Source organism: Apiospora hydei (genome assembly GCF_038363865.1).
Source record: "Apiospora hydei strain CBS 114990 chromosome Unknown utg000004l_segment0_segment0, whole genome shotgun sequence".
Classification (NCBI taxonomy): Eukaryota; Fungi; Ascomycota; class Sordariomycetes; order Amphisphaeriales; family Apiosporaceae; genus Apiospora; species Apiospora hydei.
The window spans coordinates 15,514-31,791 of record NW_027117363.1 but is presented as its reverse complement, the minus strand read 5'-3'; the positions used below and the strand labels follow the sequence as shown (position 1 = coordinate 31,791).

At 52.5% G+C, this 16,278-nt stretch overlaps 7 protein-coding genes across 7 annotated transcripts; 4 read left to right on the top strand and 3 right to left on the bottom strand.

Annotated features, from left to right (window-relative positions):
• Window positions 1-280: 280 nt before the first annotated feature.
• PG997_002485 (uncharacterized protein) lies at window positions 281-2,277 on the top strand (the record flags this gene model as incomplete). The annotated part of the gene is made up of 4 exons (XM_066806800.1): window positions 281-440; window positions 612-1,091; window positions 1,276-1,696; window positions 1,740-2,277. Coding segments are annotated over 4 exons (1,599 nt in total), but the record flags the coding sequence as incomplete, so codon positions are not given.
• Window positions 2,278-2,867: 590 nt separating this feature from the next.
• PG997_002484 (uncharacterized protein) lies at window positions 2,868-4,386 on the top strand (the record flags this gene model as incomplete). Its single annotated transcript, XM_066806799.1, has 3 exons — window positions 2,868-3,123; window positions 3,180-3,469; window positions 3,505-4,386. The coding sequence occupies 3 exons, from the start codon at window positions 2,868-2,870 to the stop codon at window positions 4,384-4,386; spliced, it is 1,428 nt and encodes a 475-aa protein (XP_066670417.1).
• Window positions 4,387-4,428: 42 nt separating this feature from the next.
• PG997_002483 (fungal-specific transcription factor domain-containing protein) lies at window positions 4,429-6,872 on the bottom strand (the record flags this gene model as incomplete). Its single annotated transcript, XM_066806798.1, has 6 exons — window positions 4,429-5,335; window positions 5,388-5,558; window positions 5,609-6,039; window positions 6,126-6,212; window positions 6,273-6,358; window positions 6,410-6,872. The coding sequence occupies 6 exons, from the start codon at window positions 6,870-6,872 to the stop codon at window positions 4,429-4,431; spliced, it is 2,145 nt and encodes a 714-aa protein (XP_066670416.1).
• A 454-nt stretch (window positions 6,873-7,326) lies between these two features.
• On the bottom strand, window positions 7,327-8,049 carry PG997_002482 (uncharacterized protein; the record flags this gene model as incomplete). Its single annotated transcript, XM_066806797.1, has 1 exon — window positions 7,327-8,049. One exon carries the CDS (start codon window positions 8,047-8,049, stop codon window positions 7,327-7,329), a length of 723 nt encoding a protein of 240 aa, XP_066670415.1.
• A 482-nt stretch (window positions 8,050-8,531) lies between these two features.
• PG997_002481 (FAD dependent oxidoreductase) lies at window positions 8,532-9,194 on the top strand (the record flags this gene model as incomplete). Its single annotated transcript, XM_066806796.1, has 1 exon — window positions 8,532-9,194. The coding sequence occupies one exon, from the start codon at window positions 8,532-8,534 to the stop codon at window positions 9,192-9,194; it is 663 nt and encodes a 220-aa protein (XP_066670414.1).
• Window positions 9,195-9,224: 30 nt separating this feature from the next.
• Window positions 9,225-9,815, top strand: PG997_002480 (nucleotide-binding domain-containing protein; the record flags this gene model as incomplete). The annotated part of the gene is made up of 1 exon (XM_066806795.1): window positions 9,225-9,815. The coding sequence occupies one exon, from the start codon at window positions 9,225-9,227 to the stop codon at window positions 9,813-9,815; it is 591 nt and encodes a 196-aa protein (XP_066670413.1).
• Window positions 9,816-10,750: 935 nt separating this feature from the next.
• Window positions 10,751-12,573, bottom strand: PG997_002479 (uncharacterized protein; the record flags this gene model as incomplete). Its single annotated transcript, XM_066806794.1, has 8 exons — window positions 10,751-11,132; window positions 11,181-11,561; window positions 11,612-11,792; window positions 11,840-11,926; window positions 11,974-11,981; window positions 12,029-12,342; window positions 12,390-12,423; window positions 12,479-12,573. The coding sequence occupies 8 exons, from the start codon at window positions 12,571-12,573 to the stop codon at window positions 10,751-10,753; spliced, it is 1,482 nt and encodes a 493-aa protein (XP_066670412.1).
• Between the last annotated feature and the right edge of the window lie 3,705 nt (window positions 12,574-16,278).

Sequence of the window (16,278 nt, the reverse complement as noted above, 5' to 3'; positions counted from 1 at the left end):
GGTAGATGCAGACAGGGGTTTGGAATGCAGATTTGGTGACACGTCGTTTTCCACGAGAATAAGCAAATACCACCCGCGACTCGACGGCCAACCGCTGAACACGCGATTTGAGGCTGGAAGCGGGCAGCCAAACAAGACATTTATGCATGATTGATCTCGTAATTCTCGCCCGCTGTTCTCCCCGAGCCACCCTCCTATTCAAGATCCTGCTTATTCGAGTACCCGGTTCCGACATTTCAACTGCAGACTGCAAGCCGACGAAAACACGAACTGATGCTAGTTTCACAAGACAAATCCCACCCCTGACATGTCGTCCTCCGTCGCCAGCAGCAGTACCCTTCTCTGGGCTCTTGTGCTATTCATAGCCACCCACGCCGGCTGGACTGTCTTGTCACACTGCAGGTCCCCACTCCGCCAATTCCCCGGGCCGTTCCTAGCCAGTACGTTGCCATGCATCCCAGTCTCTTTGTTTTCTTCTCTTTCAGCCCTGAGTTTTGTCATCTCGTAGGGTATACTTGCTGCTGGCCTGCCTTCACCATGTGGTTGCGCCCATGCTAGATATACCTGCTTGATAGCAAATACCGGATAGGACTGACCCGAGGTTTGCCCAGGATGGACCAACCTATGGCGCTTCTACCACACGCTGCGTGGTGACATGCACCTCGTCAATCTGCGGGCGCACCAGAAGTACGGGCCCGTGGTGCGGACAGGACCCAACAACCTGGACCTGGACCTGCCGGGGCTCATCAAGACCGTCTATTCGTCCGACGGGCGGTGGCGCAAGACCGAGTTTTACCCGCCCGCCTCCAACGTCATGGACGGTCGCGTCGTCTTCAACCTGTTCAGCCTGCAGGACCCCGCCGAGCACGCGCGCCAGAAACGGCCGGTAGCCAAGCACTACTCGCCCGCCGGCGTCCTCACGCTCGAGCCTCACGTCGACGAGACCATTCGGCTGCTCTGTCGGAGGCTCGAGGAACGATACATGTCTGCTAATGATGGGGAAGGAACGAGTGAGCTCTTCAGCTCGGGATTCGTCATTGGCCAGTGGATCAAGATGTGTAAGCTCAAAGCTCTCCAGCCTCTCTGTCCATGTGCCTACCCCCTTGCCCTCCCACTTGATTTCTTTTCCCATCCCGTCCCGTCCCGTCTGTTTCTTTTTGGTGGGACTCTCTGGGAACAAGCCCGGACCATGGCCCGACCCAACCACCTGCCCCTGTCTGCTTGTTTAAGATCAAAAGAAAACTGACCGACCGTCTTTCCTGAGAGGAACTGCAGACACCTGGGATGTGATTGGTCAGATCACCTTCAGCAAGCACTTCGGCTACTTACAAGCGGGCCATGACTTTGACGGGCACATCTGGCTGTCAAACAAGGGCGCCGACTACCTTGCGAGCGTGAGTCAAATCCCCTGGCTCGACCGTCTGATCGACAAGAACCCCCTGATTCCCGTGGCGGGGGCAACAGCACTGTTGGGGTCAACACTCAAGTATTTGGAAGAGCGCTATGCAGGTCGCGATGGCCACAGCACTCATCAGCGAGACTTCCTAGACAAGTTCCTCGAGGCGCAGAACGAGCATCCGGATGTGGTCGACCGCTGCCAAGTCGTCAGTTACTTGGCCATCAACATGTTGGCGGGCGCCGACACTACCGCCATCGCCATCAAGGCGGTGCTCTACTACGCGCTGCGGACCCCGGGGTTTGGCAAAAGCTGGTAACCTCGGTTCGGGCTGCCTTTCCAGCCTTGGACTCTACTGCCGAGGGGTGTTGTCCTATGCGGAAGTCCGGGCTCAGGTCCCGTATCTGGAGGCCGTGGTCCGCGAGGCGCTGCGGATGCATCCAGGCGTGGCCATGGTCCTGCCGCGATATGTCCCCACCGGGGGCCTCGAGCTGCCCGGCGGCTTGGGCGTGGTGCCACCAGGGACGAGCGTGGGCATGAACCCGTATGTCTTGGGCAGGAACCAGGAGGTTTGGGGTCTCGACGCTGACGAGTTTCGGCCGGAGCGGTGGTTACGTCGTGACGAGCAGGAAATCGAGACGGAGGAGGCCTACGCGGTAAGACTTAGGGCGATGAACAGTGCGGATCTGACGTTCGGCGCCGGATCGAGAGTGTGTCTGGGGAAGCACTTGGGGCTGCTGCAAGTGTACAAAGTGGCGGCGACCCTGATTATGCTGTACGATATGGAACTGGTCGACCCGACCAAGGAATGGTGGGTGCGCTGTCCTTTCTTCCTGAGGCAAAAGGGGCCAGAGATACGGATCAGGCGGCGTCGGCGATGATAAAGGGGGCAGAATTGGGCAGACATTGCCAACCACTAAGTGCTTCTTACCGGATTCGATTCATGTTCAGCTATCACAGACGGCTCGGTGACTATCCTCAACTAAAACATCCACGTATATGATTGCCATAAGATCAGAAGAGGCCACAGCTCACGATGATGCCAAGGAGACCTAGGGGAGAGGCAAGGAGTTAGATGCGGGCGCACGACGCTTTTGCGGGACGACCCCAACAAGCTCGCCGGAAATATCCGCCGCATTCGCCGCTACCACCATAATCTGCCCCCACTGCACTCCAAAGTTCAGTTCACACTGGATCCGAAATCGCGACAGCGAAAAGTCACCTCATCGATAGCTAATCCTTCAATGAGTCTACTCGTACGCGTAGCAATCTGGTCTGCATCTTCGGTGTTGCAGCCGGCCCGGCTGGCTGGAGAAGGGAGACCCAGCGATACCTTGATGGCGCGTGCAGAGGTGGACCCGACCGGCCCGGCTTGACGACATCGAAACTCACGATCAGTGACCCTATCAATAACCAACTGTTGTGAGCCCACCCCAAGACCAACTGATGCAAATTTGAAGCAACCTCTACCATGTCAACTCCGAGGCCATTCCCTTCGGCCAAGGCCACAACTTCTTACTGGAGATCGACCACCCTCCCAATCGACACCCACAGCAGCACCAAAGACCTGCCGGCGCACGCTGACGTCGTCATCATCGGCGCGGGCTACTGCGGTACTTCGATTGCGCACCACCTTCTGACAGAGAGCAAGCGCCAAGGACACTCGGCTCCGTCCATTGCGATCTTGGAGGCCCGCCAGGCTTGTTCGGGAGCGACCGGGCGCAATGGTGCGCTTGACTTCCGTGCATCACTCAGAGAGTCTGTCACTAATTGATCAACCTAGGCGGCCACCTAAAACCGGATCCGTACTTGCGGGCTGCGCGAATTCTGGAGACGCACGGCAAAAAGGTCGCCGAGCATGTGGCGTCCTTTGAGGCTCGTCAGGTGCAGGATGTTCAGGACCTGATCCAATCCAGCGGTATCGACTGCGACTTTGAGGAGACCATGGTCAGCGATGTCTGCCTGGATAATGCCGGAAGCTTCAAGACGGGCCAGGCTTTGAGAAAGGCGGTGGCAGCGGGAATCTCAACAGCACAAACCATCGAACGCACCACCGGCCTTGAAGCAGAGCGAGTAAGTATACTTTCGACTCCTTAGCAAACAGGAAGTCCCTGAACAGTGAGATCGCTAACGAGCACAAGGTCTCGGGAATTCGTGGCGCCAAGTCATGCCACAAGTACAAAGCGGCGCGACTCTGGCCTTACCGCTTGGTATGTCAGATGTTGGAGACCTGTGTTTCGCAGGGAGTTAATCTTCAAACCATGACGCCGGTGACATCAGTGCTGCCCCAAGGAGACGGAGAAGGATGGAGAGTCACGACATCAAGAGGCTCCATGACGGCTGCGAAGATCGTGCACGCCACCAATGGCTACAGTTCGGGGCTCCTGCCTGAGCTGCGTGATAGAATCGTCCCAGTGCGCGGGATATGCGCCCATCTCCAGGGCCAAGGGCCTCAGCCTCCGATCTCGGACAGCTACATGTTGCGATTCAACGACTTCGAGTACGACTACCTTGTTCCACGCCCAGATGGCAGCATCGTGGTCGGTGGCGCCCGGAGAGACTACTTCAAGAACCTCGAGTCTTGGTTCAACGTGGATGACGACAGCACGCTGATCGAGCCGGCGCGCCACTATTTCGACGGTTACATGCAGCGAAACTTTCTTGGTTGGGAGAACACCAACACACAAACGGAGCAGGTCTGGACTGGCATCATGGGTTACTCAGCGGACGGCTTCCCCTACGTGGGCGAGGTTCCCGCGAAACCGGGGAGCTACATCTGCGCCGGCTTCACTGGCCATGGCATGCCGCAAATCTTCCATTCCGCCAAGCACATCGCTCTGCTACTCCTCAACGGCAAGGTTGACAAGCAGCATGCGGTGCCAGTTCCGTACCAGACGGATGCCGAACGATGGGGTAGTTCTCAGGAGCACTCCTCACTCACGCTCTGGCGCTCAGTCACAGAAGGGTCTCAGTTGCGCAGCAAGATATGAGAGACGTACGTAGATATGACAATACACAAACTGTAACCATGGTCAATTCATCTGATTGTAAGGCACGTCTGACATCAATCCCAGGCTGTCCATCAAGCTCCTCTCGGGGATGCCCTCTTCGCCGTAGCTTGTCCCGAAGAACGCAGAGACTTGGTCCGGGTAGGAAAATGTTTGTCCGAAAAAGAGATCATCTCCATCCCCGACCAGTGTCGGCAGCTCACCCTGTGTTGAAGATGTCCCTACTGACGGATGGTCAGCCACGGGGGTAGCTTGGTGTGTGGCGGTGCTTGAGCTTGCGGCGCGGTTCAAGTACCAGGTCATGAACCCCTCATAGCCTTCTTCGGGGGTCGTCTGAGGTGTCTGTGGCGTGTACTGCGCCGGCGAAGTGAATGCGTTCATGTGTTGCAAGGCGGCCTCGAGTGTCTCGATGAGTTGGACTTCAGATCTGGCCGAGTCTCCTCCCGAGTAGGCCATGTCACGAATCGCATCAAGGCCACGTTGCATCACTGCCCCATGCTCTTTGGTTCTGTCGCGAAGGCTGTATGCAAGGAGGACGAGCATCGCCGCCCGGCACGAGCTGTACTCGACGTACGCCGATCTGGTCAGCTTCATGGGACCTGTGCGCATGGTGTGGCAGATCTCGATGGCCTCGGTGGCAGCCGACACGCAGTCGTGGACCAGTGAGGACCAGGAAAGAGGACGCCGTTCCTGGGCTGCGGTAGTGCGCAGTTCGCCATCTCGAGACGCCATGCTCCCCTTTTCTGTCAAGATGAACGGACGGCCAACAAACATCTCGAGAAGGCAATGTTCGAGACGCGCATGCAAAGCTATTCTGGATGTTTCCGTCGGCCTCCGCAAAGTCCACCATTGCGCACAATCTGCTTTGGTTTGCTTGAGGTTGCTTATCACTTTCCCGGCATCGGATCTTTGAGAACTGCGGAGCAGTAACCTGGCGTTTGTCAGAAGATGGTCCAATTCCAGAGGGAGCATGCAACACTTACAGATCACGCTGGAGAGTCTCGGCATACTTTGTCAGCTGTATGGCGTCAAGGAAGGTGGACATGTGAGCAGGTCCGCTGAGTGATGCGAACTCGGGACTATCTGTGGGCAGCTTGGCGTCAAAGTTGGAGCGTGAGATGGCTGACGGGCGACCATGGAACATGCCGATTTTCCTGGAGATGTCAGTTTTGTTTCAGTCATGACGAGTGGGGAAGAAGCCCACCTCTCGAGACAGTAGACTGTCCACCATAGCCGACATCGCGTCTCCTCCTTGAGTATATCTGGGACTGCCGACACGGGCTTTCGATGCATGCCGTTCTGTATTGCCAGCTTCATGGCGAGGTTCAAGTAGATGTAGCCCAGGCCCGAGGCATCCAGTGGCAAGCAATATAACCCAAGGAGGAGGCAGACCTGGACGGAGATGAGGGAGCCAGAATGAATCATTTCGGCGAGAAGACGTGCAACATGGCGGTAGAAGGTGGACCCGATCTCGAGCTCCCAGCTGGTGTTGCTCTGGTTGCGGTCGGGCGACTCGAGATGGGCATATTGCGCCCCCACGGCCAGCACCATGGTGACAGCGCAGGCTGGAACGATGTTCTTGGAATCATGCCGTGATGGGCTCTGGTACAGGCTGTCGAGCGTGGAAATGACCCACTGTCGATCCAGGAAGAAGTAGAAACTTGTCGCGTGGGTGAAGAAGACGTGGGCCAAGAAGCTGGCTACTGGCCGTGGGGGAGTACCTTGAGCAGGTCGGCCATCAGTGCCGTATCAGATTGTGGCTGGTCCACGCGAATAAACTCGGGGACGCGCTCTTGTCTGTCGAGCTGCTGCGGAATGTTCAGTTAATTAGTCACCACGAAGAATCTCAGCAGAGAGATGGCACCTACAGGAACCTGAGAAGTGGCCATGAGGGTGTCGATGTTTCGCTTGACCCTCATGCTAAAGTTCCAGTGCGAGAGCTCTCCAGAGTAATCTGTCAGGGGTCAGTACACCAGAACACTGACTTGCATCTGAAGCAACTTACGGGCGACATCGTCGTTGATGACATCGATCGTGCAGACTTCATCCAAGGGGCTTTCGGCCGCTGGAGATGCCTCTTTCTCCGCGACGACGGGAGTCTGAACGGAAGGCTGCCTGGGCTCTTCGGGACTCGCCAACCCCGACAAATTCTCCGACGCGCGTTTGAGGCTCTCCGTCGACAGAGACAGGGACGGCATGTGGTGCTGGAGAATGGCCTCCATGTACCTCGAGCGCTCCACCAGCGTCTTCAACCAGTCTGCCTGCGCGGCGCTCGCCCGTTCCGGCGCGGCCGTGGTGCTGTACTCGCAATGTCGGCGCAGGTCCCTGCATCTGCGGCAGGGCATCCCATCTTCGCATTTCTCCTTGAGCCGGCGGCATTCGGCACAGGCCCGGACGGCGCGCTGTCTTTCGAGCGGACCCACGTTGCCGCGTCTCTTGCTGATTCTCGCCGCCGGTCGATCGACCATCGTCATGTCCGGTGGTGGTGATTGCTTCAGATGCGATGCACGAAGGCCTGGATCACGACGTGACTCGTTATCTCCGCTCCCCGGCTCGGAAGTGGAGAGAGCATGCCAGGTGGATAGATCGGCGGTTGGGTGGAGTCCATCAGCATGCACCCTTATCCCCCCACACACTGGCCCAGATACCAGATATCTTATCTCCCCACAGATGCACCCCGGAAGATAGTGTGGTCGGAGATCTCCCGGTGAGAGGGGTAGGGGCTGGACGGGAAAGAGAGAGGGAGGGGATAACATGATCATGTGACCGGGCCGGTTCAGATCTGCCCAGTCGGCTGATGGAGAGAGATGGGAATATGCCAAGAGATAGAATTGCTAAGAGACTAGAGGCATGCACGACAAGGTAGCATTGGTGCAACAAGTCTGCTGATTTGTGTAGCTTGTATTCCATCAGACACTAGGTTCAACTCTGGGACTTGCTTATGATAGCGTCTGCCATTTCCACCAGCGAGCCTGCCACCACTTCCATCTTGGCGTCCCGGAACACATCCAGGCACGGCTCCTTCTCCAGCGCGGCGGACCACGCGCCCCGGAACCCGACCTTGGTTGCCGCCGCCACGTCCCACATGTGCGCCGCCGCGAACCATTTGACGTCATCCTTGCCCAGCCGCGCCCACACGGACTCGTATGCCGCCAGCGCCGGCTTGGCCACGCCGAGCCCATCGCAGCTCACCACGTTGTCGAGCGGCACGTCCACTCCGCCCCTGTCGAAATAGCCCTTGACCCGCTGGATGTCGCCCGTCGTGAAGCACCACACCGTAAAACCCGCGTCCCGTAGTTTCTGAAAACACGCGCCGCAGTCCGGCCGCAGCTGCAGGCTGGCGTAGCCCTCGATGCAGGCCTCGCGCTCCTCGTCCGTCGCGAAGGACTTCGGGTCGGCGATCCCGGCCATCCACAGGGTGCGGTAGAACAGGCCGCGCATCACGTCCTTGTAGGGCAAGTAGCTGCCTGCCACCGAAAGGAAAGTGAACTCGAGCTCCGCGGCCGTCTGCCACGTGAAGCCGAAGTGTTTGGCCGTGATGCAATGCTCCCTGAGCTTGGGGCCCATCACTTTTTCGATGGTCTCGTAGTAGGCGTCAAAGGACACGCAAGTGCCGACGATGTCAAACACGACATGTTTCGCCATGGTGGGAACTTGAAGCTGGTGCTGTCAAGATGAGGCCGGCTTGTCAAGGTCTCGGCAGTGTTGTGATGGCGCCAGTGTCAATCTCGCAGTCTCTTGCCGCAGTCCTTTGTCACCGTCGGGGTTTGCGTTCTTTAATCTGCACCCGACGATTAGATACGAATCAGTCGCCCCGTCGGACATCTGCGGTGACCGGGCCGGTACCGGGCCGGTTCTGAGTTCGCAGCTACACCCTGTAATGACTTCATTAGTGGCGGCGAATCCGATCTGATAAGACATGAACAGATGCACGCAGATTACAATTAGTGGATGTCCAAGTTGGATTTCCTCAGCTTTCAAGAGTAGTTCGTCAATTGGAGCACTTCAACTTTTGAATGCCAAGTCCAGTCCAACGCCAAGCCAGCCACCAGCAGCTACATCCTTGGCATTTCAGCAGTTGACATTTTCAGCGACTGGCAGTCCAGCGACTAACACCAGCACTCAAAATGGTTCTCCCGTGCACCAATCCCACCAAGTCCTACTGGATCGAGGCGGCTGACTCGCCTCTCCGTGATCTGCGTTCCACCAAGGAACTCCCAGAGGCGGCAGATGTGGTCATTATTGGTGGAGGATATTCAGGGGCCACAACCGCATACTGGCTGGACAAGTACACGAGAGGTCATGCCAAACAACCGACGATGGTCATCTTGGAGGCGCGAGACATTTGCGGTGGCGCGACTGGCCGTAACGGTAAGTTGGTATCCAGGGAAAGCCTTCGTGGTGCAGTTGCTGATCATAACTCAGGCGGACAACTGCGGCCTCATGCGTATTCTCGCTATGCGGTCTGGTCAGAGAGGTTTGGAGCAGACACAGCCATGGAACTCATCAGGCACGAGATGGCGCATCTCCCGGCATTTGCCGAGCTGGCTGCCGAAGAGGGCATCGCGGAGGAGATATGCCTCAAGTTGGGCGAGACCTTTGATGCGGCCATGACGGACGAGGCCTGGACGCGGCTGAAGGGCGCTCTGGATGCCATGCGGAAGGACCACGGCGACGACAATGAAGTGGTCCAGGCGTGCCGGGTGATTGCCGACGCGGCAGAAGCTGAAGACTTTTCGCAGATGAAGGGGGCTCTCGCAGCGATCGTGCATCCTGCCGGTCAAGTGTGAGTCTTTCTGCTCAAAAGATTGTGAGACGCAATGCTGACCTTCCACAGATGGCCATATAAGTTTGTCCACGCGATCCTGCGAATCGTCCTGGCGCGCGGAAATCTCAACGTTCAAGCACACACCCCCGTCGTCCAGGTAGCGGAGCGGGACAGTGACGGCTGGATCCAAGTCCGCACCGAGCGAGGCAACGTGCGTGCCCGCGCCGTAGTTCATGCGACCAATGCGTGGTCCTCGCATCTGCTTCCGGAGTACAAGAAGCTGGTACTGCCGGAGAAGTCGACACTGGTAGCGATCAAGGCTCCAGCGGGGTTCATCAAGCACACTGGCGCCCAGCATTGGGATTCCACAGTAAATAACTACCACCTGCAGCTTCCGGCGCCGCACAATGCCATCATCCTCGGCGGAGGACGGCAGTATCTGGTGCATCGCCCATCCGACTGCGTTTTGCGAGACGACGACGACCAGCAGATTCCTGGAGCCGACGAGTTCTTTAGGTCTTGGCCGTCTTCGGATGTGTTGGCGTGGCCCGAGTCTGATGCGCAAACCCAGCTTGAGAGCCAGGGCGGCTGCTGGGCTGGAAGTGAGTACCTGCCAACTATTGTTCCCGGATTCGTTTGCTAACACGTCACAGTCGAGACGACGAGCGCAGATGGTTTCCCTTTTGTCGGGGCAGCTCCTCGGCATCCCGGCCAATGGATCACTGCTGGTTTCGCGGGGCATGGTAAGTGGAATCTCTTGAAATTTCCGAGTGCCATCTGCTAACACAATCCCAGGCATGCCGCGCATCTTGCTTTCCACTTCGTCAATATCGACGCTCGTGCTGGAATCGCTTGGTCTCGAGCACAGTGAGCCGAGCGGTGCTGCCATGTTGCCACTACCCAAGCCATTCCTGGCGACACAAGAGAGAGTCGACCGGCTCCAGAGCACGGAAGTCGAGGGGATCAGGAGGAGGTTCACAGCTGGATGCGAGGCGAGCAGCGTCAAGCCGTTCTGTAATGATGAGAGGAGCCGAGCGCCGTGCAAGCAAAATAGTAAGGAACCAAGCTGGGCACCATCTTGTAAAGGTACGGAGAAGGCCTTGCATGTAGAGTCGATTCCTTTGGCAGTGTAGTTTCACAGGGAAGATCTGACCTGAATGCATAATGTACCTGACAATCTAGAGGCTCACTGCCAATCCGTATATTCACATGCTAGCCCATCTGGCTTCTTGGAATCGGGGCAAAGTTGCAGCGGATGTGTCATCATGAGTGAACTAGGTCCCGTCCACGTATGTCCATCTCTGCTCTCGGCAAGGTGAGGCGATGTTCCTCTGCATCTATGTGAGACATCCCTCGCGTTGACCGGCGTGAAGAGTGAAAGCAATGAGCTGAAGAGAAGGAAGACAGATCAGAGGAATGCGACGTGAGATGTATCTCCAGGCAATATGCACGACTGTCATACCGACTCTGGCACAATGTTCTTGGTCGCAGGTCTCGGAAGAATGCAGTCTTTTTCGAATATGATCTATATACAACATTCTCTCAGAGAGCCGGTCCAGCACCGCCTAACCCAGAATATCACAGCTTCTTGACATCCACATCTTTGGTCTTGCCATCCTCAACATCCTTGCCCGCAGGGTCTTCTGGTTCCACGCCCACCGTCAGCGACACGTCGGGCATAAGCCGGATGAGCCACCAAATACAAGGCAGAACCAGGACGAACAAGCCGCAGTTCACGTAGAATGGGATCAGCCCGCCGACGCTGGCCGAAGAGCTCAGGCCATACGATACGGCCTGTCCCGCGGTCTCGAAGGCGCGGAAGAGACCTCCCGTGCGGGCACTGCTCCCGACTTCCAGAGAGAAGTTGCCCAGAATCCAGTACAGCGAGAGCTGCGTCCAGTAGCCGGCCACGAACACCATGAGATACGGGATGTAGGCTCGGGCCCAGGATCCCGTGTCGCTGCAAGGACGTTAGTCGGGATCTCTTCAGAATGCCTTTGTCACTTACTTGGCATAGTCGAGCGACGACTTGGGGCCCAGGCGGCTGTACTCGGTGCCGATCCAGATGAAGCCGGCGCCGATTGGCAGAATCCACATCATGCAGCAGATGTACGCGCGACGTTTCTGGGTGGCCCAGTTTCCGTCGAGAAGCTTGCCGTACGCGAGGACGGACGAGATGGTGAAGATTGCTGGGACAGTCAGGACGTGGAAGGAGGCCTTGGAATCGCCATACTTACGGACGAGAAGAGAGGACAAGGCCCGGGATCGCACAGAGAAGTGCAGGCTCAAGTACGTTCCCATGGTGCCGCCGTAGAAGAAGCTGAAGAAACTCGGCAGGAACATGGCGAGGATCTGTGATGTTAGTGGGATATCAAGTGTGGTAGAGTTGCTTGCGAGTAGTCCGAGTTGCAACCATGACATTCAACCGAATTGACGTACCTTTTATCCCGCAAAGCCCTTCCTAGGACAGAGAACTCCTGCTTCCACGAGAGCTTCTCGGGCATCTGCACCATGCTCCCATCGTGACGCCGCACCTTTCTCGTGGGGGAGAGCAGCAACGCAAAGAAGACACCGGTGCACTCAAAGGCCACGAAGATGATGTAGGTAGACCACGCCACCCCTGTACGTGTTAGTCGGGGCATGAAACTCGGCTGATGCTTGACGTACCTCCGCTCGTGGATGTCTTGTGGTTGTTGGAGAAGTTGATGGCGCCTCCGAGCAAGCTGCCACTGCTGCGCATCGCGGACCAGATGCCTGAATATGTCAGTAAGGATGATGCGAGTCGGTTGTATCCTTCTTACCCAAGTAGCTAAGGCTGGTCAGCAAGATTCTTTCTGGACGGCAGACGCAACTTACAGGCCTCGCTTGTCCGGGTGCGGGTAGGACAGCATGGCAGTCGACTCGCCCACGTAGAGGAACCCGCCGGTGATGCCCTGCACGATGTTGCCAAACAAGAGGTACCAGTCGACATTGTATCGCGCGCTCACGTAGAAGGCCGAGCCCTGCAGAGGCATGGCGGCCGCCGCGATGAAGCATGACCACTTGATGCCGATCTTGTTGATCAGCGGCCCGCCGAGGATGGTGACCAAGAAGCTCCCGGCGTACGACAGGCAGTTGGCGATGTTGGCCAGCCACGGCGTTGATAGTCCGCCTCCGCCCAGGTTCGACAGCTGCAGGTGTTAGTCGGATGGCAGGTGGTAGCACTGGGAGAACTCACTGCATCACCCATGGCAGGGCCCACAAACGAGAGGCTGCAAGACGTTAGTCAAGCGTCAAGCGTCAAGCTGCACGCACTGGAACACTTACGCCCCGAACATGATCATCTGGAACAGCACGCCGCGGTAGACGGCAGCCCATGTTGAAGGGCGAGTTGGCGCGGGGCCAGCAGTCTCTGTCATCATGATGCTGATTGTTGAATAGCAAGTATCGAAGAGAACTGCGCGTGGCCGGGCGCTGACCACTATATGAGAGCTGCAATACCACCGTATCAGCGCCGGCCCGGTGGGGAATCTCCTATCGCACCCCAGACTTTAATGCAGGATGCGACTTGATAGCAGTGGGCCTCTCACGGTGGATACTGCAACACTGCGGGGAGCGCCTCTACCCGGCCCGGCTTATCAATGACGGCAGCCTGATTGGGGGATGCAGGATAATCTCTAAATGCAACATATCTCCATTCGCTGTTGGTGTACAAGGACCTTGCATTCTTCGGACCTGCGTGGACTCGGCCTCTTCGCCGAGCATCGCCGTAGAAATATAACGTCTCGTAATATACACCTAGGCGCTATTCCGGCGGTTGTTCACGGAGAATAATCGGCCGTTTGGCGTAGGGTTAGCGTTACGTACGGGCCCGTTCCTATAGGACAGCGTTACGTATAATAACGCGACCGGGTTAGTTCGTAACGCGGCCTTGTTTTATTTAAAGTTGTTTAAAATTATTTAAAATTACGTAGGGTCGCGGTTACTAAGGGTTTTTTACGTTTTATCGAGTTGTTATTATAAATAATAAAGTACGTATTTAAGATTTCGTTATTGTTTTATTTTTAATTATTTTAAGTTTTTAATATAAAAGTATATTCGGATTTTCTCGGTTTTTTTTAAACGATTATAGCGATCGTTATTATATATAATAATCCGGAGGCTATTATTATATTCGATCGGCCCTGGGGGTCGCGTTTTACGTTATTATACCGCGTTAACGTAAACGCGGCGGCTACGTATTTTCGTAATCGATATCGGTTTATAAGTAAGCGGCTTTAACGGGTGCTCGCGTAGTATTAATTAATCGAGGGCGGCGCGCGTTACCCCGCGACGGTCGAACGCCCGGCCGACGGGGGTGCCGCGGTCGAAAAGCTCGCGAAGCTCCCCGGTTACGCGTATATTTCGGCCGGGTGCCCGTACCGGATAATAAATTTAAAAAATATAGTTTATTATACGCGAACGGCGTATATTAAAACCGGTTAAAAGCGCGTTATTTTATAATTATATACGTTAAAGCGGTACGCGCGGTATTAAATCGTGGCGAATAATAATAATAATAATAATAATAACGATAAAAAAAAATAAAAAAACGAAAATAACGGCGAATAAAACGACGGTTAAAGGTAAATATTTACGGCGTATAGTACGTAATTAACCGCCGAAAAAGCGGCGTAGCGCCGTATCGCCGAGGGTTTCGCGAGGCTTAACGGCGACTCGGTTTAAGTACGCGAAATAGGCTGGGCTGTTACGACCCGACCTGCTTATGCGGCCAGGAAAGGGCGCAGCGGCTGCGGAAGTACGAAGCCCCGCAGGGGAGCCGGATAAACCGAGAAGGCTAACGCACGAGCCACATGGTTACGTAACGACTTACCACGAATCACTAGTAAGCCGCAATAAGCCGCCGTATTAAATTACCCTAAATCACCGGTGAGTTAAAATAAATTAATAATAAAAGGATTACTAAGTTACTAATAAACAACGGTAATTTAATAGGCCGAGTAAATATTAATAAAAGAACGAGGTAAAATATAAAATAAACGTTTTTTTATATAGCCTCTTAAATACTCTCGCTTATTTAATAATTAATTTAAATATTAATCTTTATTTATTAATAAAGTATATACTTTAACGATTTATTATAATATTATAAACTACGCTTAGTATTTATTTAAAACTTAATTACTTTATTATTTTATTAATAGTATAATTTTATCACCCGTTTAAATACTTTCTCGTATTATTAATATAAACCCGCGTACGTTTTACTAAGTTTTTATTAGACCCTTAATAGGCATCGTTATATTTTAATTACTTTTATTTTTACGAGTTACTACTTAAACTTAAAACAATATTCGATATTATAACACCTTAAACCCCAGCCGGGAGCGCCGTTAATAACCCTACGAGAGGACCTAATATCCTCGTAATAATCCGATATTTATAGGCACAGCTTAAACAGGTAAAGAATAAGAATACCTAGCTCGTCGAATAGATTACTACTATGCTTACTTTAACCTTTAGGCACGGTGAGTTTAAGTTTACGCCCCGTAAATTTATAATAGTAAAAAAGAAACGTTCAAGGTTTTTTTACGTAAGTTAAGGCTTACCTACGCTTTTACGCTTATATTATTACTACCGAATAGGATAAAGTCCTTTGCGCCGCAGGATTCTTTAAAAGAGACGCACTTATATAGTTCGAATTTATTATACGTAATTATTTTAATAACCTCGATAAAAATAATTAAAAAAATAATACTAAGAGATTTTTCCGTAGCTATGCCGAGTTTAAGAAGAAACTAAAGGCTACTTTCGGAAATCCCGATAAAATCCGGATTATAGAGCGAATGCTTATATAGTTTAAATAGAAAGGATCGGTATCCTAGTACGCCGCTAAGTTTAAATAAATCTTTTTAAAACGGAATAGAACGATAATAACGCCTTAATAATACTTTTTACGTCGGGCTACGAGAAGAAGTAAAGAACGAAATAAGCCGGGAGAATAAACTAAATAACTTTAATAATTACGTCGAAAGGATTATTAAAATTAATAACCGACTATATAAACAATAACTCGAGCGACGAAGGCACTAAGAATTTCGAGCTAACGATAATAAATTAAAGGTTAATAATAAACGACCTATTTAACGATAAGCATTAAAAAAGACCTTTTTTAATTACCACAGCGAACTTATAGACCTCGACGTAACCTAGTATAATAAGAATAATAAAAAACAGAACGTTACTTATTATAACTATTAAAAGAAAGGATATTACGCTAGGGACTACCGAAGTAAGAAGATATTTAAACTAATACTTAAAGAACGATATATTAACGTTATTAAAGAAGAACCGGTTATAGCAGCTATTAAAGGCAACGAAAAAGCGCTATATAGTAATTTCTCTTAAATAACCTACTACGATAATGGCTACACTACTTACTTAGTAAATAAAAAAGGGACCGGATAGTTCCTTAAAAAACTACGAAAAGGAAATAAAAATATAAAATTATGGTTATAATACGCCGGACGTACGAAATAAACCCTAGCGACTCCGGTTTAAATACTAATAATACCGAGGAATTAATAAACGACCCGGAACGACTTATTAAAATAACTTTAAGTAATTTTATAACCGAATTATTTAAATACCGGAACCTCGACATTAATAAATAGATCACTATACCCGGAATACCCTGCTTAAAATTTAAAGCAGAACGACAATAGCTTATTACGGAGAGATTCGAAAAGGGAATCTACGTTAATTATGCTGTTAAAAACGACCTTCGGGTTTCGCCCGTTAATAATATATATTTTACGCTCTTTTAAATTTCGTATATATACGACGAATATATAAAGCATTTCGAGGAGAAATTTATAAATAAATGGTTTCCCCGATAAATTAAGCGAACACCCATTATACGCCTATATTTAAACTACTTAATCGAGAAAGTTAAAACGTTTATACTTAACCCTTAAAAAGCTTACTTATTAGTAAAAAAAACCCTAAGTAGTTTAAAAAATACTACTTAAAGGAACGGTTATAAAATTAATATAATTAATCCTAGTATATAGTATACGCCTATAATAAAGCCACGGTATTATAATAAATATATAAAAATATAACGC